We start from the raw sequence: 23642 nt of genomic DNA, 5'->3' as shown, positions 1-23642 counted from the left end.
CTACACCACACAGGAGAGATCCTCTATACTACACCACACAGGACAGATCCTCTATACTACACCACACAGGACACATCCTCTATACTACACCACACAGGACACATCCTCTATACTACACCACACAGGAGAGATCCTCTATACTACACCACACAGGAGAGATCCTCTATACTACACCACACAGGAGAGATCCTCTATACTACACCACACAGGACAGATCCTCTATACTACACCACACAGGAGAGATCCTCTATACTACACCACACAGGAGAGATCCTCTATACTATACTACACAGGAGAAATCCTCTATACTACACCACACAGGAGAGATCCTCTATACTACACCACACAGGAGAGATCCTCTATACTACACCACACAGGAGAGATCCTCTATACTACACCACACAGGACAGATCCTCTATACTACACCACACAGGAGAGATCCTCTATACTACACCACACAGGAGAGATCCTCTATACTATACTACACAGGAGAAATCCTCTATACTACACCACACAGGAGAGATCCTCTATACTACACCACACAGGAGAGATCCTCTATACTACACCACACAGGACAGATCCTCTATACTACACCACACAGGAGAGATCCTCTATACTACACCACACAGGACAGATCCTCTATACTACACCACACAGGAGAGATCCTCTATACTGCACCACACAGGAGAGATCCTCTATACTACACCACACAGGAGAGATCCTCTATACTACACCACACAGGAGAGATCCTCTATACTACACCACACAGGAGAGATCCTCTATACTACACCACACAGGACAGATCCTCTATACTACACCACACAGGAGAGATCCTCTATACTACACCACACAGGAGAGATCCTCTATACTACACCACACAGGACAGATCCTCTATACTACACCACACAGGAGAGATCCTCTATACTACACCACACAGGAGAGATCCTCTATACTACACCACACAGGAGAGATCCTCTATACTACACCACACAGGAGAGATCCTCTATACTACACCACACAGGAGAGATCCTCTATACTACACCACACAGGACAGATCCTCTATACTACACCACACAGGACAGATCCTCTATACTACACCACACAGGACAGATCCTCTATACTACACCACACAGGACAGATCCTCTATACTACACCACACAGGAGAGATCCTCTATACTACACCACACAGGAGAGATCCTCTATACTACACCACACAGGAGAGATCCTCTATACTACACCACACAGGAGAGATCCTCTATACTACACCACACAGGACAGATCCTCTATACTACACCACACAGGACAGCTCCTCTATACTACACCACACAGGAGAGATCCTCTATACTACACCAAACAGGACAGATCCTCTATACTACACCACTCAGGAGAGATCCTCTATACTACACCACACAGGACAGATCCTCTATACTACACCACACAGGACAGATCCTCTATACTACACCACACAGGAGAGATCCTCTATACTACACCACACAGGAGAGATCCTCTATACTACACCACACAGGACAGATCCTCTATACTACACCACACAGGAGAGATCCTCTATACTACACCACACAGGAGAGATCCTCTATACTACACCACACAGGAGAGATCCTCTATACTACACCACACAGGAGAGATCCTCTATACTGCACCACACAGGACAGATCCTCTATACTACACCACACAGGAGAGATCCTCTATACTACACCACACAGGACAGATCCTCTATACTACACCACACCACACAGGACAGATCCTCTATACTACACCACACAGGACAGATCCTCTATACTATACCACACAGGACAGATCCTCTATACTACACCACACAGGAGAGATCCTCTATACTACACCACACAGGACAGATCCTCTATACTACACCACACAGGACAGATCCTCTATACTATACCACACAGGACAGATCCTCTATACTACACCACACAGGACACATCCTCTATACTACACCACACAGGACAGATCCTCTATACTATACCACACAGGACAGATCCTCTATACTACACCAAACCGGAGAGATCCCCCTAGAGGTAGCATATCGATTTCACTACAAAAACTCCCCCTCTGCCATCAAGGATAAGTAGCAGTGCTGGATCAGAGATAACATAGAGCAAGACATAGACAGAGGAGAACAGCTCACCTTTAGTGTAGTAAATTCATATGGCTGGTAGCCCTTGAAGCTTTCATGAATGGCAGCCATTGTGTGAGATGTTTTCTCCCAAAAGTGAAGTAGTGTTGTCTGCCAAAGAAACAAACACAGCGACTGAAATACAGGTTTATAATAAGATCTAAAAAGAAACTTGATATATAAAAGAAGAACTGTTCAGGGACCCTCAGTTAGGTTTATCTCTCTCAGGTTTGGAGGATCAAATACATCAATAGAAATCAATGTGTGCTCTGTAAATATAACTAAAATACTGCTAATACCATAATATTGCTCTCAATGTAAAAGAATATAACTCCTATAATACTGATGCCAATTTAAAAATTATAACTACGACAATACTGCCTCCTATGTACAAGAATATAAGTACTATAATACTGCTCCTATATACAAGAATATAACTACTATAATACTGCTCCTATATACAAGAATATAACTACTATAATACTGCTCCTATATACAAGAATATAACTACTATAATACTGCTCCTATATACAAGAATATAACTACTATAATACTGCCCCCTATGTACAAGAATATAACGACTATAATACTGTCTCCTATATACAAGAATATAACTACTATAATACTGCTCCTATATACAAGAATATAACTACTATAATACTGCTCCTATATACAAGAATACAACTACTATAATACTGCTCCTATGTACAAGAATACAACTACTATAATACTGCCCCTATATACAAGAATACAACTACTATAATACTGCTCCTATATACAAGAATATAACTACTATAATACTGCTCCTATATACAAGAATATCACTACTATAATACTGCTCCTATATACAAGAATATAACTACTATAATACTGCTCCTATATACAAGAATATAACTACTATAATACTGCTCCTATATACAAGAATATAACTACTATAATACTGCTCCTATATACAAGAATATAACTACTATAATACTGCTCCTATATACAAGAATATAACTACTATAATACTGCTCCTATATACAAGAATATAACTACTATAATACTGCTCCTATATACAAGAATATAACTACTATAATACTGCCCCCTATGTGCTCTTGAAATGACTTAATAATAAACTTTCATTCTTGTTACCTGATATGATGTCAGCACATGAGATAACAGGTTGCATCTACTGGCTCTGAGAAGATCCACTTTTTCACATACATCAGTTTTCAGCCTATCAAACGCAGTTTTGGTATGACGCACTTGTGCCTGAACCTAAAAGGGAAAAGTATAAATAGCCATAAGTATATGGGCCCTTCTATTCTCACACATGGTTACCAGAGAAACACATGCATATTAAAAAAATCTAATGTCAGTATGGAACAACTTCTTCTCGACCAGGAGTTCATAGAGCACATTTAGAAGTGGTCTCAAAGTGTGGCCCTCCAGATGTTGACAACTTCAACTCCCAGCATGCTACATATTATTATATTAGTTATATTCTTGTAAATAGGAGCAGTAATATAATAGTACCTCCTATATTCAAGAATATAACTACTATAATACTGCCTCCTATATACAAGAATATAACTACTATAATACTACTCCTATATACAAGAATATAACTACTATAATACTGCTCCTATATACAAGAATATAACTACTATAATACTGCTCCTATATACAAGAATATAACTACTATAATACTGCTTCTATATGCAAGAATATAACTACTATAATACTGCTTCTATATGCAAGAATATAACTACTATAATACTGCCCCTATATACAAGAATATAACTACTATAATACTGCCTCCTATATACAAGAATATAACTACTATAATACTGCTACTATATACAAGAATATAACTACTATAATACTGCTCCTATATACAAGAATATAACTACTATAATACTTCCTCCTATATACAAGAATATATCAACTATAATACTGCCTCCTATATACAAGAATATAACTACTATAATACTGCCCCTATATACAAGAATATAACTACTATAATACTGCTCCTATGTACAAGAATATAACTACTATAATACTGCTCCTATATACAAGAATATAACTACTATAATACTGCTCCTATATACAAGAATATAACTACTATAATACTGCTCCTATATACAAGAATATAGCTACTATAATACTGCTCCTATTTACAAGAATATAACTACTATAATACTGCTCCTATATACAAGAATATAACTACTATAATACTGCCCCTATATACAAGAATATAACTACTATCATACTGCTCCTATATACAAGAATATAACTACTATAATACTGCCTCCTATATACAAGAATATAACTACTATAATACTGCTCCTATATACAAGAATATAACTACTATAATACTGCTCCTATATACGAGAATATAACTACTATAATACTGCCTCCTATATACGAGAATATAACTACTATAATACTGCCTCCTATATACAAGAATATAATTACTGTAATACTGCTCCTATATACAAGAATACAATTACTATAATACTGCTCCTATATACAAGAATGTAACTACTATAATACTGCCTCCTATATACAAGAATATAACTACTATAATACTGCTCCTATATACAAGAATATAACTACTATAATACTGCTCCTATATACAAGAATATAACTACTATAATACTGCCTCCTATATACAAGAATATAACTACTGTAATACTGCTCCTATATACAAGAATATAATTACTATAATACTGCTCCTATATACAAGAATGTAACTACTATAATACTGCTCCTATATACAAGAATATAACTACTGTAATACTGCTCCTATATACAAGAATATAATTACTATAATATTGCTCCTATATACAAGAATGTAACTACTATAATACTGCCTCCTATATACAAGAATATATATATACTATAATACTGCCTCCTATATACAAGAATATAACTACTATAATACTGCTCCTATATACAAGAATATAACTACTATAATACTGCTCCTATATACAAGAATATAACTACTATAATACTGCTCCTATATACAAAATATAACTACTATAATACTGCTCCTATATACAAGAATATAACTACTATAATACTCCTCCTATATACAAGAATATATCTACTATAATACTGCCTCCTATATACAAGAATATAACTACTATAATACTGCCTCCTATATACAAGAATATAACTACTATAATACTGCTCCTATATACAAGAATATAACTACTATAATACTGACTTCTATGTACAAGAATATAACTACTATAATACTGCCTCCTATATACAAGAATATAACTACTATAATACTGCCTCCTATATACAAGAATATAACTACTATAATACTGCTCCTATATACAAGAATATAACTACTATAATACTGACTTCTATGTACAAGAATATAACTACTATAATACTTCCTCCTATATATAAGAATATAACTACTATAATAGTGCATCATGTATACATGGGTTGCCAGGGAAGCCGAGGCCTTACCTGGTTCTCGGCGTCTTCCCCTGCTCTGAGATTGCTTTGGGCTCCCTTTGGCAGCCCTTAGCAATAGAGCACAGATTTAATGGATCAATGTAATGCAATAGCATTACATTGATCTATGTAAGCCATCTGATGATGGCTTATAGTAGGCCCCTAGGGGGGACAAAAAGTGTGTTTAAAAAAGTAAAAAAAAATGTTTTTTAAAATATTTAAAAAATCCATCCCCTAATAAAAATTCAAATCACCCCCCTTTTCCCATTTTTTTAAATAAATCAGTGCACAAACAAACAAAAAAAATCCACATATTTGGTATTGCAGCGTGTGTAATTGTCTGAACTATTAAATTATTATGTTTCTGATCCTGCACAGTGAACAGCATAAATGCAAAAAAATTCCAAACGACAAAATTGCTGATTTTTGGTTACATTACATCCCAAAAAAAATCGTAATAAAAAGTGATCAAAAAGCAATAACTACACAAAAGTAGTACTGTTAAACACTACAGCTCATGGCGCAAAAAACAAACTCTAACACATTAGTAAGTGGAAAAATAAAAAAGTTCTAGGGGTGAAGACATTGTAATGAACAAAGTTTATTTTTATTTTTTTTATTATTTTTCAAGGTTTACATTTTTTTAACCATAAAACGAAACAAAAATTATTCAAATTTGGTATCATTGGAATCGTACTGACCCATAGAAGATGAAATGTCAGATTTACCGTATTTTTTACTCCGCTATTATTTTTACCCTTCAAAATTGTGCAATTCCATATTTTTTTCAATTTTGCCCTGCATATCATTTTTTTCTGGCTTTGTAATACATTGTATGATAAAAAAATAAAAATAAAAATCAGTGGAAAGTCCAACTCGTCCCCCAGAAAATAAGCCCTAATACAACTTTGTCAGTCGAAAAATAAAAAAAAGTTAAGGGTCTTAGAAGGTAAGGAAGAAAAAAAAAACGTGAGCCAGAAAAAAAAATGAGCTGGGTCATGAAGGGGTTAAAGCGTACCTGTCAATAAATAAAAATAAAATAAAAACTGTCAGCATGTACGACAGATGACAAGGATGAGCAGGGAGAGAAGAGGGCAGCCATGTTCTCCTCTCTCTGCTTTGTGTCTATGAGGCCTGGGCAGCCCCATAGACTTACATTATGAGTCCTTCTAGGTCATGTGACACCGAGCGGGGCTAGAACGTACTAAGTGCGCATTTTCTCGAACGCTGGGACCCCTGACTGATCAAAACTTGCCACTACTACTAAAAAAATTTCATGACAGTGCCCCTTTAAGTCAACCAACATGCAGTGTAAAGTTTGACAACCTTAAGGGTACGTTCACACGCGCAGATTTTTTAGCGGGTTTTCCGCTGCGTATTTGAAAGTGGGCGGGCTCTTCTTGGCTGTTCGCAGCAGATTTTCCGCGGCGGAATTTACGCTGCGAAAAATCCGCCACAGTCCCTACTGACTTCAATGGGGCTTGCGGTGGATTTTTTACGCAGTGTACATTCTGCCGCGAAAAATCTGCTGTGGACAGCCAAGAAGAGCCCGCCCACTTTCAAATACGCAGCGGAAAACCCGCTAAAAAATCTGCGCGTGTGAACGTACTCTAAGTATCTAAAGATGCCACCAATAACCTGATCCACTGTGGAAATGATGCACTTCCATTATCTAATTTAGGACCCTTTCACACTGCAGGTATCATACTGTATAAAACCTCCATCATTACTCCCGGCAAAAAGTCCTGAAAACGGCCGACAAAAAATCCCATTCACATCAATAGGATTTTGTGAACATCCTTTTGCATCAGGAATGTACGTTTTTTTTTTACTAATGTCAGTTATTTTTGCCGGCACAAAAGACGGTGCATGCAGTAATTTTTAAAAACCGGACGTTAAAATTTAACATTGAAGTCTATGGGAACCGGATGTTCAAAAAGAAAAAAAACATCCGTTATCAGTTATTGTCAGGATTTTTTTTAACATCCGTTTTTTTTTGAACCGAGCATGCTCAGTACAGCTTTACAAAAGAAAAAAAGGGTTAAAAACCTGATTTAACCCCTTAAGGACACATGACGTACTGGAACGTCATGTGTCCACTCCCGATCTATAACGCGGGGCCACGGCGTGGCCCCGCGTCATAGCGGGTCGGGCCCGGCCTCTAACAACGGCCGGGACCCGTGGCTAATAGCGCGCGGCATTGATCGCTGTGCCGCGCGCTATTAACCCTTTAGACGCGGCGTTCAAAGTTGAACGCCGCGTCTAAAGTGAAACCGAAAGCATGCCGGCTAGCTCAGTGGGCTGTTCGGGATAGCCGCGGTGAAATCGCGGCATCCCGAACAGCTGACAGGACAGCGGGAGGGCCCCTACCTGCCTCCTCGCTGTCCGATCGCCGAATGACTGCTCAGTGCCTGAGATCCAGGCATGAGCAGTCATGCGGCAGAATCATCGATCACTGGTTTCTTATGAGAAACCAGTGATCAATGTAAAAGATCAGTGTGTGCAGTGTTATAGGTCCCTATGGGACCTATAACACTGCAAAAAAAAAGTGCAAAAAAAAAGTGAATAAACATCATTTAACCCCTTCCCTATTAAAAGTTTGAATCACCCCCCTTTTCCCATAAAAGAAAAAACACAGTGTAAATAAAAATAAAAATAAACATAAATGGTATCGCCGCGTGCGGAAATGTCCGAATTATAAAAATATATCGTTAATTAAACCGCACGGTCAATGGCGTGCGCGCAAAAAAATTCCAAAGTCCAAAATAGTGCATTTTTGGTCACTTTTTATATCATGAAAAAATGAATAAAAAGCGATCAATAAGTCCTATCAATGCAAAAATGGTACCGTTAAAAACTTCAGATCACGGCGCAAAAAATGAGCCCTCATACCGCCCCATACACGGAAAAATAAAAAAGTTATAGGGGTCAGAAGATGACAATTTTAAACGTATTAATTTTCCTGCATGTAGTTATGATTTTTTCCAGAAGTCCGACAAAATCAAACCTATATAAGTAGGGGATCATTTTAATCGTATGGACCTACAGAATACATATCAGGTGTCATTTTTACCGAAAAATGTACTACGTAGAAACGGAAGCCCCCAAAAGTTACAAAACAGCGTTTTTTTAAAAATTTTGTCGCACAATGATTTTTTTTCCCGCTTCACCATAGATTTTTGGGCAAAATTACTGACGTCATTACAAAGTAGAATTGGTGGCGCAAAAAATAAGCCATCATATGGATTTTTAGGTGTAAATTTGAAAGAGTTATGATTTTTTAAAGGCAAGGAGCAAAAAACGAAAATGCAAAAACGGAAAAACCTCCGGTCCTTAAGGGGTTAAAAAAAAAAAAAAAAAAAAAAAGGATGTAATGGTAATAACTGGTAATAACGGATGAAAAACATCAAAAATAAAAAAACATTAAAAATGACGGATGATGGTCATCAGTTATCATCCGTTATTACCAGTTATTGCATCCGTTGTTTTTTTCATCCGTTATTGTAAAATAACAGCAGTAAAAAACCATGATGATACCTGTAGTGTGAAAGGGGCCTTAGACCATTCTTAGTAAATCTGCCCAGCTGTCGTATTCTGCCGATTCAGCAATAACTTCTAACGTCTTTACGGGCACAAGGACGGCACAAGCTCTTTTCTCTCTTCTATGGAGTCGTCCGACTCAACAGGGAGCAGCCACATCTAGTTCATCCAGAAATCAGCAGTCTCCGGCCTGGGCACGGGCCCGCAAACGCCACGCCAGCCTTTTATGTCAAATCGGATTAAGGATGCGCGGTGCCAAGTGCTGTGTGACCAAATGTTTCCGTGATGAGGACAGGCGGCCGGAGCGCTGGGGAATCAATGCAGGTCTATGCAGAAAATACAGCCAGGATTCCTGGCACACGTCCGCGATGCCAAGAAAACGAAAGGGTGAGGAGGCAGTCAAGAAGGTCACCTTGAACGCGAAGTGCGAAATTAAAGGGATATTACGCCGAATCACGACATATTGTGACATGTTCTGGATTAACGTATAATCATAGATTATAGTCGATGGTTTTTCTTCGTTCAGTCTTCTGCTTCTAGTCTTGAGAAATTCCACAATGGAAACAAGTGCCGGATTATTGGACTTTCTGGAATATTTCACTCTTGATTAGATAATATAGTGTGTGTGTGTGTGTTTAGGCATGTACGTGTAGTACATTACATTTCTACCCATATTATGTGATTGGTCCGTATCCAATACTTCACAAGAAAAGAGCAGTTATACCAGTGTGCCCAAAGCAGTGGACCTCCAGCTGTTGCAAAACTACAATTCCCAGCATGCCCGGACAGCCGTTGGCTGTCCGGGCATGCTGGGAGTTGTAGTTTTGCAACAGCTGGAGGCACCCCTGGGTGGGAAACTCTGACCTATACTATATACTACTATATAGTCCAACATGCTGGGAGTTGTAGTTTTGCAACAGCTGGAGGCATACCTGGGTGGGAAACTCTGACCTATACTATATACTACTATATAGTCCAACATGCTGGGAGTGGTAGTTTTGCAACAGCTGGAGGCACCCCTGAGTGGGAAACTCTGACCTATACTATATACTACTATATAGTCCAACATGCTGGGAGTGGTAGTTTTGCAACCACTGGAGGCACCCCTGGGTGGGAAATTCTGACCTATACTATATACTACTATATAGTCAGTCCAACATGCTGGGGGTTGTAGTTTTGCAACCACTGGAGGCTCACAGTTTGGAGATCCCTGGTCTGTTAGGTCTTAGCTACTTTTTCATTTTCCCATTATTTGTTTTTTACTTTGATTTTGTATTTTATTAGTATTTCATATTTTTTACTGTTACACATTATGCCTATTGTATATACACACATATACATATTTTTTTACCATTTCTATTTTATATTTTATGTATTGTGACTCTAATATTCTATTTCTGTCATGTCTTTTTAATTCTACTTTTTTACTTATTTATTTTCATTTAGATTTTATTAATATTTCATATTTTTTATTGTTACATATGTTTATTGCTTTCATTTTCTACCATATATATATATATTACTATTTTTATTTTATACCTTATTCATTGATACATTTTTTTTTACTATTCTATTTCTGCTAAGTCTTATCTACTTTAAAATTTTCCCTTTTTTACTTTTATTTGTTTTTTTATTAGTATTTCACATTTATTACTATTCCATATTATGCCTATTGTGTATTGTTTATTTTCTACTTAATGCACATTTTTTACCATATTTAATATTTTATTTATTATAACTTTGTAACTTTTTTTACTATTCTATTTCTGTCTTAACTACTTTTATCTGTGTGTGTATATATATATATATATATATTTTATATACAGTACACTAATACAAAGATTTTTTTTTTATATATATTATATATATATATGTAAAAAAATTATTTATTTATTTATGTCCCCCCCCCATCCCATTATAGAACTAGAATGGAAGTCTATGTACTGCAGTGTTACCCAACCTGTAGCCTTCCCCAACTGATTTAAAACTCCAATTCCCAGCATGCCCTCACAGCCTGAAGGCTGGGATTTATAGTTTTGCAACAGCTGGAGGCACCTAGGTTGGAAACACTGGGTTACAGAATTTGCACTGAAGTTATTTAGGTTTTTATGTACTTTAAAAAAAATTTTTTTTAAAGACTTTTCAATCAGTTACAACACAACACTGAAAGACCGACCCCAGTCCAAGGTGGGAAGTACCATCTATTGGTGTGGCCCATTAAAGGGTGATATGAGAGACTGTGGCTGAATATCAAGCTGACTACTCACATGAGCAACAAGGACTATATGCATTAAAGGGGTTATCCAGGAAAAAACTTTTTTATATATATCAACTGGCTCCAGAAAGTTAAACAGATTTGTAAATTACTTCTATTAAAAAATCTTAATCCTTTCAGTACTTATGAGCTTCTGAAGTTAAGGCTGTTCTTTTCTAAGTAATCTCTGATGACACCTGTCTCGGGAAATGCCCAGTTTATAAGCAAATCCCCATAGCAAACCTCTTCTAAACTGGGCGTTTCCCGAGACACGTGTCATCAGAAAGCACTTAGACAGAAAAGAACAACCTAAACTTCAGAAGCTCATAAGTACTGAAAGGATTAAGATTTTTTTAATAGAAGTAATTTACAAATCTGTTTAACTTTTTGGAGCCAGTTGATACATAAAACAAAGTTTGTTCCTGGATAACCCCTTTAAGAGATTGAGGAAAGGGTTAATGGTCCACGCCAATGGACGATATTTCCCATGGGGGACAGATTGGGGCCAAGATGTTTAGATTCACTAGATATGAGAGCACAGATGTAACCTGCTGCACAAAGCTAAACCCCCCCGGTCATCTAATACCCCCGGACTGCGGCCCACTGCACCAGGCAGCGTAAGGAACTTTAATCCATTTGCCAATCGATCACCTGACCTGTAATTTCTCTGGTTTTGGCGTTGAGTAATGCACGCTGCTCCTGAGTGACCTCTAATTCCCTACCCTGCATAATTGAACAGATGAAGAGGAATCTCGGCGGTAGCATCAATCTGTGAGCACTGACGTAATCCCTTCCGATGAAGAACTTTCTATATTTACACTGCGGCTACGAGAAGATGCAGATCCCGCAGGGGGGAAGCTGGCACCTCTAGGTCTGACCGTACCGATGCCTGGCTGGTGACTGTACCCGTCTGTCACCATTTCAGGTCTTCATTCATACATTCTGAGCTTCTGAACTCACCGGCAGCAATTGGCAGGAAATAATAAAAACTTTTTCAGTTAATATCTATATAAAACGTTCAGTAACATTAATACATCCTCTACTTTCCTGCTTTTAAGGGTGCAGTCACACGTACAGTATCCTGCGCAGATTTGATGCTGCAGATTTCGATGTAAACTAAATGACTGAACACAGCTTCAAATCTGTAGCATTAAATATTGTATGTGCAGGATACTGTATGTGTGAATACACTCTAAGGGTAGGGTCACATGTGCCCTATAATTTGTTGCATATTTTCTGCCGCTGATGTTTTTACCTATTGACTTCAATGGGTCCGAAAATACGCAGCAGCAAATAAGGCACGTGTGACCACTAGTGGGGAGAGTTCACCTGATCGCAGCAATTATCCCCTATGCACAGAATACAGGGGCTGGAATATCCCTTTAACGTCAATAGAGAAAATCAGCAATAAATCCCTAACAGAAACGAACATTGAGTTATATATATATATATATATATATATATATATATATATATATATATATACACACACACACGTATGTATATGTATGTGTATACGTATGAATGTATGTATATACAGTATGTGTGTTTGCATGTATGTATATGTATACATGCATATGTATGTGTACATGTATGTATGTGTATATGTACAGTCATGGCCGTAAATGTTGGCACCCCTGAATTTTTTCAAGAAAATGAAGTATTTCTCCCATAAAAGGATTGCAGTAATACATGTTTTGCTATACGCATGTTTATTCCCTTTGTGTGTATTGGAACTAAACCAAAAAAAGGGAAGAAAAAAAAAAAAGCAAAATTGGACATAATGTCACCAAACTCCAAAAATGGTCTGGACAAAATTATTGGCACCCTTTCAAAATTGTGGATAAATAAGATTGTTTCAAGCATGTGATGCTCCTTTAACCTCTTTAGGACATAGGACGTTCTCTAACGTCCCCGCTACCTGGGCTTTAATGCCCAAGGATGTTAGAGAACGTCCTGTTGTATTTCCGGTCTTTGCCGCGTGCCGGGCAGAGATCGGAAGCGGATGCCTGTTGAACAGGGCAAACGCCGAGGGGGACCATGTAGGCCCCCCATGTTGGCGATCGCCGCAAATCGCGAGGGAAATCGACCCTGCGATCTTCGGCGATACCGGGCTGATCGGTTACTTCCTCCCGCCCTGCCTGGCCCCAGGGAGTCCGGAGAGGACGGGAGGAAGACCGGAGGACGCGGTGGGGGACGGGGGGAATGCTGGGGCCCGGCCCCGGTACTTACCTTGTCCCTGAAGACCCGGATCCCGGTGATGAAGACGGCGGCGGTGACAGGCAAGTTCCTCTTCAGCCGCGGTCGGGCCCTTTACAGCAATGCACGTCGCCGTAAAGCGACATGCATTGCTGTAATGGGACCCTGTATACTACAACTCCCAGCATGCCCAGCCAGCCCTTGGCGTCTGGGCATCTGTGAGTTGCAGTTTTGCAACATCTGGAGGTCCACAGTTAGGAGACCACTGTGCCCTTCCAGATGTTGCAAAACTACACATCCTCAGCATGCCCTTACTGTCCAGGCATGCTGGGAGTTGTAGTTCTGTAACATCTGGCCCTTCAGATGTTGCAGAACTACAACTCCCAGCATGCCAGGACAGTTTTGGCATACTGGGAGTTGTAGTTTTGCAACATCTGGAAGGGCACAGATTGGGAACCACTGTATTAGTGGTCTGCAAACTGTAGTCCTCCAGATGTTGCAAAACTACAACTCCAAGCATGCTGGGAGTTGTAGTTCGGCAACATCTGGCTCTAAAGATGTTGCCGAACTACTACTTCCAGCATGCCTGAGAATGTTTGGGAGTAGTGGTTTTGCAACAACTGGAGGCACACTGGTTTTGAAACATTGTCTGTTTCCTAACTCAGTGTTTCCCAACCGTGTCCCTTCAGCTGTTGCAAAACTATAACTACCAGCATGCACTGATAGACTGTGCATGCTGGGAGTTGTAGTTTTGCAACAGCTGGAGGTTCCCCCCCTGTGAATGTACAGGGTACATTCACATGGGCAGGGGCTTACAGTGAGTATCAGGCTGCAAGTTTGCGATGCAGCAAATTTTGCGCGGCAGCTCAAACTCGCAGCGGGAAACTCGCTGTAATCCCCTAAAAACACTACACTACACTAACACACAATAAAATAAAAAGTAAAAAATACTACATATACACATTTTCCCTACACAGCCCCCCTCTCCTCCCCAATAAAAATAAAAAACATCTGGTACGCCACTGTTTCCAAAATGGAGCCTCCAGCTGTTGCAAAACAACAACGCCCAGTATTGCCGGACAGCCGTTGACTGTCCAAGCATGCTGGGAGTTTTGCAACAGCTGGAGGCACCCTGTTTGGGAATCACTGGTTCAGAATACCCCTATGTCCACCCCTATGCAAATCCCTAATTCAGGCCTCAAATGCACACGGCGCTTTCACTTTGGAGCCCTGTTGTATTTCAAGGCAACAGTTTAGGGTCACATATGGGGTATCGCCGTACTCGGGAGAAATTGCCTTACAAATTTTCGGGGGCTTTTTCTCCTTTAACCCCTTATGAAAAGGTGAAGTTGGGGTCTACAACAGCCTGTTAGTGTAAAATGCTGTGTAATGTAAATGCTCACTGTACCCATTGTTACGTTCCTCAAGGGGTCTAGTTTCCAAAATGGTATGCCATGTGTTTTTTTTTTGCTGTTCTGGCACCATAGGGGCTTCCTAAATGCAACATGCCCCCCCCCCCCGACCAAAATTTGCTCTCAAAAAGCCAAATATGACCTTTTCTCTTCTGAGCATTGTAGTTCGCCCGTAGTGCACTTCAGGTCAACTTATGGGGTACCTCCATACTCAGAAGAGATGGGGTTACAAATTTTGGGGGGTATTTTCTGCTATTAACCCTTGCAAAAATGTGAAATTTGGGGGGGGAACACACATTTTAGTGAAAAAAAATATATATTTTTTTACATATGCAAAAGTCGTGAAACACCTGTGGGGTATTAAGGTTCACTTTACCCCTTGTTACGTTCCCCAAGGGGTCTAGTTTCCAAAATGGTATGCAATGTGGGGATTTTTTGCTGTTCTGGTACCATAGGGGCTTCCTAAATGCAACATGCCCCCCAAAAACCATTTCAGAAAAACGTACTCTCCAAATTCCCCTCGTCGCTCCTTTGTTTCTGAGCCCTCTACTGCGCCCGCCGAACACTTTACATAGACATATGAGGTATGTGCTTACTCGAGAGAAATTGGGCTACAAATATAAGTATAAATTTTCTCCTTCTACCCCTTGTAAAAATAAAAAAATTGGGTCTACAAGAACATGCGAGTGTAAAAAATGAAGATTGTGAATTTTCTCCTTCACTTTGCTGCTATTCCTGTGAAACATTTAAAGGGTTAAAACGCTGACTGAATATCATTTTGAATACTTTGGGGGGTGCAGTTTTTAAAATGGGGTAATTTGTGGGGTATTTCTAATATGAAGACCCTTCAAATCCACTTCAAACCTGAACTGGTCCCTGAAAAATAGTGAGTTTGAAAATTTTGTGAAAAATTGGAAAATTGCTGCTGAACTTTGATGCCCTCTGGTGCAAACATAAAGTAGACATATTGTATATGTGAATAAAATTTTTTTTATTTAGAATATCCATTTTCCTTACAAGCAGAGAGCTTCAAAGTTAGAAAAATGCAAAATTTTTAATTTTTTCATCAAATTTTAGAATTTTTCACTAAGAAACAATGCAAGTATCAACAAAATTTTACCAATAACATAAAGTAGAATATGTCACGAAAAAACAAACTTGGAATCAGAATGATAGGTAAAAGCATCCCAGAGTTATTAATGTTTAAAGTGACAGTGGTCAGATGTTCAAAAAACGCTCTGGTCCTAAGGTGTAAAATGGCCTGGTCCTTAAGGGGTTAAACTCACCTGGGGCAAGTAACACGCTTCTCATTCCTCGCTCACTATACACACACATGGCTTTCCGGCGGCAGCCCTATGCGTGTAGTGAGTTTTGGAAGTGGTGCAGTGTGCCGGTGTGACTGTGACGCGCGGCTCCGCCTCCAAAGCTCACTGCACACATAGGGCTGCCGCCAGAAAGCCCTGTGTGTATAGTGAGCGAGGAATACGCAGCGTATTTCCCGCTGCTGCCACAAATTTTGCGCAGTGTGAAATACGATGCGTATATGCCAGGAGGAATGCACCCAAAAAGGAGAGAAGTTCACTTAGTCTTTGCATTGTGTGTCTGTGTGTGCCACACTAAGCATGAACAACAGAAATCGGAGAAGAGAACTGTCTGAGGACTTGAGAACAAGAATTGTGTAAAATTATCAACAATCTCAAGGTTACAAGTCCATCTCCAGAGATCTAGATTTGCCTTTGTCCACAGTGAGCAACATTATTAAGAAGTTTGCAACCCATGGCACTGTAGCTAATCTCCCTGGGTATGGACGGAAGACAAAAATTGATGAAAGGTGTCATGCAGGATAGTCCGGATGGTGGATAAGCAGCCCCAAACAAGTTCCAAAGATATTCAAGCTGTCCTGCAGGCTCAGGGAGCATCAGTGTCAGCGCGAACTATCCGTTGACATTTAAATGAAATGAAACGCTATGGCAGGAGACCCAGGAGGACCCCACTATGGAGGAGACCCAGGAGGACCCCACTGCTGACACAGAGACATAAAAAAGCAAGACTAAATTTTGCCAAAATGAACTTGAGTAACCAAAATCCTTCTGGGAAAACATCTTGTGGACAGATGAGACAAAGATAGAGCTTTTTGGTTAATCACATCATTCTACTGTTTACCGAAAACAGAATGAGGCCTACAAAGAAAAGAACACAGTACCTACAGTGAAATATGGTGGAGGTCAGTGATGTTTTGGGTTGTTTTGCGGCCTCTGGCACTGGGGGCCTTGAATGTGTACAAGACATCATGAAATCTGAGGATTACCAACGGATTTTGGGTCGCACTGTACAGCCCAGTGTCAGAAAGCTGGGTTTGCGTCCTAGATCTTGGGTCTTCCAGCAGGACAATGACCCCAAACATACGTCAAAAAGCCCCCAGAAATGGATGGCAACAAAGCGCTGGAGAGTTCTGAAGTGGCAGCAATGAGTCCAGATCTAAATCCCATTGATCACCTGTGGAGAGATCTTAAAATTACTGTTGGGAAAAGGCGCCTTCCAATAAGAGAGACCTGGAGCAGTTTGTAAGGGAAGAGTGGTCCAACATTCCGGCTGAGAGGAGTAAGAAGCTTATTGATGGTTATAGGAAGAGTGGTCCAACATTCCGGCTGAGAGGAGTAAGAAGCTTATTGATGGTTATAGGAAGAGTGGTCCAACATTCCGGCTGAGAGGAGTAAGAAGCTTATTGATGGTTATAGGAAGCCACTGATTTCACTTATTTTTTTCCAAAGGGTGTGCAACCAAATATTAAGTTAAGGGTGCCAATAATTTTGTCCAGACCATTTTTGGAGTTTGGTGACATTATGCCCAATTTGCTTTTTTCCTCCCTTTTTTGGTTTAGTTCCAATACACACAAAGGGAATAAACATGATTATAGCAAAACATGTGTTACTGCAATCCTTTTCTGTGAGAAATACTTCATTTTCTTGAAAAATTTCAGGGGGGCCAACCATGACTGTATGTATGTGTATGTTCCAGCATCACTTTCAAACCGCTAGTGAAAATTGGTCACATGTTACTAACATGTCAACTACAAACATAGGATACATAAATTAACCCCTATCCACCCCCATATGCGAGGGTTGGGGTTTTTGTTTAAAGTCCCATACAAGTCTATGGGAAATTTATGTTCCAATATAACTTCCAAATGGATGTAGATATTTTGACGAAACTTAGAACACGTGTTACTTTTATGCCAAATAGTTAAATTAACTCTAACCTACCCGCTTACGTGAAGGATAGGGTTCTTGTCTTAAGTCCAATACAAGTATATAGGACTTCCAGTAACCACAAGATCTGCATCTCCTGGTGAGTGCGTCAGTCCAGCCACACCTCTCCCGCATGCCACATCCCATCTTGCAAAGCCACACCCACCATTTAACCCACACCCTTTTATTTTCTACCCTTTTTGTGCATTGGTCCGAATTGCAAGTCATGCCCACTCCCAAAAAACCACACATCCTATTTTCGGCCTACAATCTCTTCTTCACAACTCAGCCCCACCTGAGGACAGGATACGAGGACAAGTACTTCCACAAAGATTTGGTAGGAAAAATCGGGCAACGCCGGGTATTCAGCTAGTCTATATAGTTACATAGTTACATATAGTTACATAGGCAGCAGGCGCGCAAATTACCCACTCCCGACTCGGGGAGGTAGTGACGAAAAATAACAATACAGGACTCTTTCGAGGCCCTGTAATTGGAATGAGTACACTTTAAATCCTTTAACGAGGATCTATTGGAGGGCAAGTCTGGTGCCAGCAGCCGCGGTAATTCCAGCTCCAATAGCGTATATTAAAGTTGCTGCAGTTAAAAAGCTCGTAGTTGGATCTTGGGATCGAGCTGGCGGTCCGCCGCGAGGCGAGCTACCGCCTGTCCCAGCCCCTGCCTCTCGGCGCCCCCCCGATGCTCTTGACTGAGTGTCCCGGGGGCCCGAAGCGTTTACTTTGAAAATTACTTTGAAATAGTCTATATATATATAAAACTCAATGTGTGTGTGTGTGTATGTATGTTCCAGAATAACATATTTCCACGAAACTTGGTACACGTTACTAATATGTCAACTACAAACATAGGAGAGATAAATTAACCCTTACCCACCCCTATTTGCAAAGGTTGGGGTTTTTGTTTAAAGTCCCATGCAAGTCTATGGGAAATGTATGTTCCAGCATAACTTCCAAATGGCTGGAGATATTTTGATGAAACTTAGTCACATGTTACTTTTATGTCAAATAAACCTATATGACAGTTAGTTAAATTAACCCTAACCTACCCCCTTACATGAAGGTTGGGTTTTTTGTCTTAAGTATATAGGACTTCCAGTACCTTACTACACAAGATCTGCATCTCCTGGTGGGCGAGTCAGTCCTGCCACACCTCTCCCGCATGCCACATCCCATCTAGCAAAGCCACACCCACCATTTAAGCCACACCCTTTTATCTTCTTCCATTTTTGTGCATTGGTCTGGTTTGCAAGTCATGCCAACTTCCACAAAACCACACATCCTATTTTCGGCCTAAAATCTCTTCATCACATCTCAGCTCCACCTGAGGACGGGTAGTGAGGTCGGGACGTGAGGTCGGGACGTGAGGTCGGGACGTGAGGTCGGGACGTGAGGTCGGGACGTGAGGACAAGTACTGCTTCCTGTGTTGTTTTTCCTCCCCGACAAGGATTAGGTAGGAAAAACCTGGGCAACACCAGGTACTCAGCTAGCAGAATATAGAAATGTGCACTGCCGGTCAAATTTTGCATAAAGAATTTCTGCGCTGTGTACATGAGACTTGTTCCGATCTCCTCCACATGGTTTATACTGTAATCTACTGCAGATGTAACATAAAAAGAGAGATTTGCTATGTACAGTGTTTTCATTCGCTGCACATGAAGCTCTGCCCATTTTTAATTCACCTCTTAACAAATCCAGAAGCTCCGTGGCTGCTGTTGCTCCCAGATCAGAAATATGCACCAACTCTAAACTGGTGTAGATTTCTGCAACTTTTGGTGTCACAAACAGCCCTGAAGTCACATGTGAGGAGGGCATACCCCCTGCAGCCCCCTCCATGAGAAGCCGCACACTCTTCCAGCCACGTTTCTGCCTCCTTCCCTCCCCCTTGGCACAAGTAGTGTATATATATATATATATATATATATATATATATATACATACATACATACACACACTGCACAGACTTTTATACTTTTGAGGATGTACGCTGCTGGTGCTGCTCAGTAAATGTCCTGCATAAAATCCACTATCCTTCCTAAATGCATTTCCATGGGATGAAAAATGCTGTCTGGTTGTAGTAAAGGCTGTAGGGCCACAGTTTGGAGACCGCTGGTATAGACTCCTACATAGAGCACAGAGAATTGAACTCTGGGACAACATCACCACCTGCTGTCTACACTGCACATTGCGGCTGCTATTTGTGATTTGAACAATGAAGCTGAATAATTTATAGACCAGAGCAGAGTGAAAGAAGCCAAAAATTATTCCAGACGTAAATACTGGAGCGATCACCAATAATACTGCTCAAAACAAATTGTAACAATAATGTAAAAGCCTGGCGCGTTCTCATCCACTGCACAACAGGACTGTAAGGGTCTATTCACACGTACAGTATTCTGTGCAGATTTGATGCGCAGGAATTGAAGCTGTGTTTTTTAAAAGGGGTACTCCGGTGGAAATTTAGTAAGGTATACCTGGATAACATGCGGAGAGCATATTAATATTATATATATACATATATGTGTGAACAAGCATGCGGTAAATTAGTCAGGACCACACCGCCTGGTCTTCTTGCAGATTTCCTTTTAATTGCATGATTTCCTTACGGTCACATAAGATATTTCTTTTCAAATCATATTCGAAAATATCGTGGGGTATGATGGATTACATCCCAAACAGGTAAGTTGTTGAATACCTCAGCTCCAGCCTGCCGCGCTACGTTGCGGGGTCCACCCCCTTAATCATGCGCACAGGTGTGGAGTTCTAGCTAGGTTAAATATGCTGATGGACACTAGTGTTTAACGCTTTCAGCGCTGGTTTTATTTTAACATTGTATAATCACCACCAGCTCTTTTACGTAACCATAGCTATTTACAAAAATGCCTTTTTACTGAACACTTCATTCATCCCTTTCGGTTCAATCGTTGCTAATTCTGTTATCCAATATGCCTCACGTCTCAGTAGTGCTATTTTGTTCTCTTCCTTCTTTTTTCTACTTCTTCAATTACTTGCCATTTGAGATCTATTAGGGCTGGGTTCACATCACGTTTTCTCCCATACGGGAGGGCATACGGCAGGGGGGAGCTAAAACCTCGCGCTCCCGTATGTAATTCATTTCAATGAGCCGGCTGGAGTGAGATGTTCAGGTCCAGTCGGCTCATTTATGCGCCGTATGCGCTTTTACAACCGGACCTAAAACAGTGGTTGACCACAGTTTTAGGTCCGGGGAAAAAAAAATTCTGTTCCAAATGTGAATACCTCCTTATAGATTTCTGTTCACTGAGTCTCACTTTGATTTGTCTTGGAGTTTGGCCCATATAGGCTTTGCCGCAAGGGCATTTTAGGAGGTAAATCACATTGGAACTCAGACAAGAATAAAAACCCTTATTTTTTATTTTGGTACCTTTCGTAGGATGATAAATACAATCACTTATGATACAATGGCACTGGGAACATGATAGACAATATTGAATGTACTCCAGTGGAAAAAAATTTTCTTTAATCAACTGGTTACAGAAAGTTAAACAGATTTGCAAATTACTTCTATAAAAAAAAATCTTAACCCTTCCAGTACTTATCAGCTACTGTATAATACAGAGGAAGTTGTATAGTCTTTTCCAATCTGACCACAGTGCTCTCTGCTGACACCTCTGTCCAAGTCAGGACCTGTTCCTGACATGGACACAGGTGTCAGCAGAGAGCACTGTGGTCAGATGGGAAAGAACTACACAACTTCCTCGGGACCATACAGCAGCTGATAAGTACTGGGAGGATTAGGTGTTTTTTTTTTTATAGAAGTAATTTACAAATCTGTTTAACTTTCTGGAAACAGTTGAATAAAAAAAAAAAAAGTTTTCCACTGGAGCACCCCTGTGATCCCTGTGATCATTATGTCCTGTATGGCTAGATACGAGATACATGTGATAGTAGCAGCTTGTTTTCTAAGCTTTGTTCTTTAACCTTGCACAAATACTTATGAGCCATGATAGACGAGATCCGGGATCCCCCTGCAGGGTATCCTGATGGCGTCACATGATATGAAAGAACACCCTTAGGTTGATGGTAATACAAACACCATTTGTGATACAGAGCTCCAACCTGCTGCATTGACATATGGTTGAATGAATTCTAACTGACTGAAGCAACCGCTAGGGCAGTGGTCTCTAAACTGTGGACCTCCAGATGTTGCAAAACTTCAACTTCTAGCATGCCTGGCCAGCCGTTTGTTGGAGGTTGTAGTTTTACAACATTAGGAGTTCCACAGTTTGGAGACCACTGCACTAGGGGGAAGCCTACTCAATACTGTTAATGTGCCCAACTCAATAACTAAGTAAATAATAAGTTATCACTGTATGTCGAGAATATTGTAACCTGAGGACATTGTATCTTAAAAGGGGTTTTCCAGGAAAAAATCTTTTTTTTTTCTTTTTAATATATCAACTGGCTCCAGAAAGTTAAACAGATTTGTAAATTACTTCTATTAAAAAAATCTTAATCCTTTCAGTACTTATGAGCTGCTGAAGTTGAGATGTTTTTTTTTCTCTAAGTGCTCTCTGAAGACGTCTGTCTCGGGAACTGTCCAGGGTAGAAGCAAATCCCCATAGCAAACCTCTTCTACTCTGTGCAGTTCCCGAGACAAGCAGAGATGTCAGCAGAGAGCACTGTTGCCGGACAGAAAAGAAAAACTCAGCTTCTTCAGCTGATAATTATTGGAAGGATTAAGATTTTTTAATAGAAGTACAGTGGCCCCTCAACATACGATGGTAATCCGTTCCAAATGAACCATCGTTTGTTGAAACCATCGTATGTTGAGGGATCCGTGCAGTGTAAAGTATAGGAAGTCATACTCACCTGTCCCCGCCACTCCGGACCCGTCACCGCTGCCCTGGATGTCGCCCTCCATCGCTGTTGCCGCGTCCCCGACGCTCCGACCGTCTCTGCTTTCCCGGGATCCTCGCTCTCCGTCGCCGCCATCACGTCACTATGCACGCCGCTCCTATTGGATGACGGGACGGCGTGCGCAGCGACGTGATGACGACAAAGGAGAGCGCCGGGGATGCAGGGGGATCCCGAGGAGGACGTGCCGGAGCCCCGAGGACAGGTAAGTGATCATCAGCGGACCACACGGGGCACCGTAAACGGCTATCCAGTGACAGCTGAAGCAGTCTGCGCTGCCGGATAGCCGTTTATGCGATGGCCCCGACATACAAAAGCATCGTATGTTGATGCTGCCTCTGAGAGGCCATCGCATGTTGAAATTATCGTATGTCGGGGGGGGGGGGGGGGGGGGGGTCACTGTAATTGACAAATCTGTTTAACTTTCTGGAGCTAGTTGATATAAAAAAAAAAAAAAGAATTTCCCTGGA

General features: G+C 40.4%; 1 protein-coding gene across 6 annotated transcripts in view; it reads right to left on the bottom strand.

The window, feature by feature from the left end:
* The window catches only part of ICA1 (islet cell autoantigen 1), an 89804-nt gene that overhangs the window by 14740 nt on the left and 51422 nt on the right, over positions 1 to 23642 (bottom strand). For all 6 annotated transcript variants that reach the window (XM_056518922.1, XM_056518924.1, XM_056518925.1 and 3 more), the window contains 2 exons: positions 3284 to 3409; positions 2162 to 2260 (listed from right to left, as the gene is read on the bottom strand). In XM_056518922.1, coding sequence (XP_056374897.1) covers positions 2162 to 2260; positions 3284 to 3409 — 225 coding nt within the window. The remainder of the gene's footprint in view (positions 1 to 2161; positions 2261 to 3283; positions 3410 to 23642) is intronic.

The sequence above is a fragment of the Hyla sarda genome, chromosome 5 (genome assembly GCF_029499605.1).
Source record: "Hyla sarda isolate aHylSar1 chromosome 5, aHylSar1.hap1, whole genome shotgun sequence".
NCBI classification, from domain to species: Eukaryota; Metazoa; Chordata; class Amphibia; order Anura; family Hylidae; genus Hyla; species Hyla sarda.
This window is presented reverse-complemented; position numbering and strand designations above follow the sequence as displayed.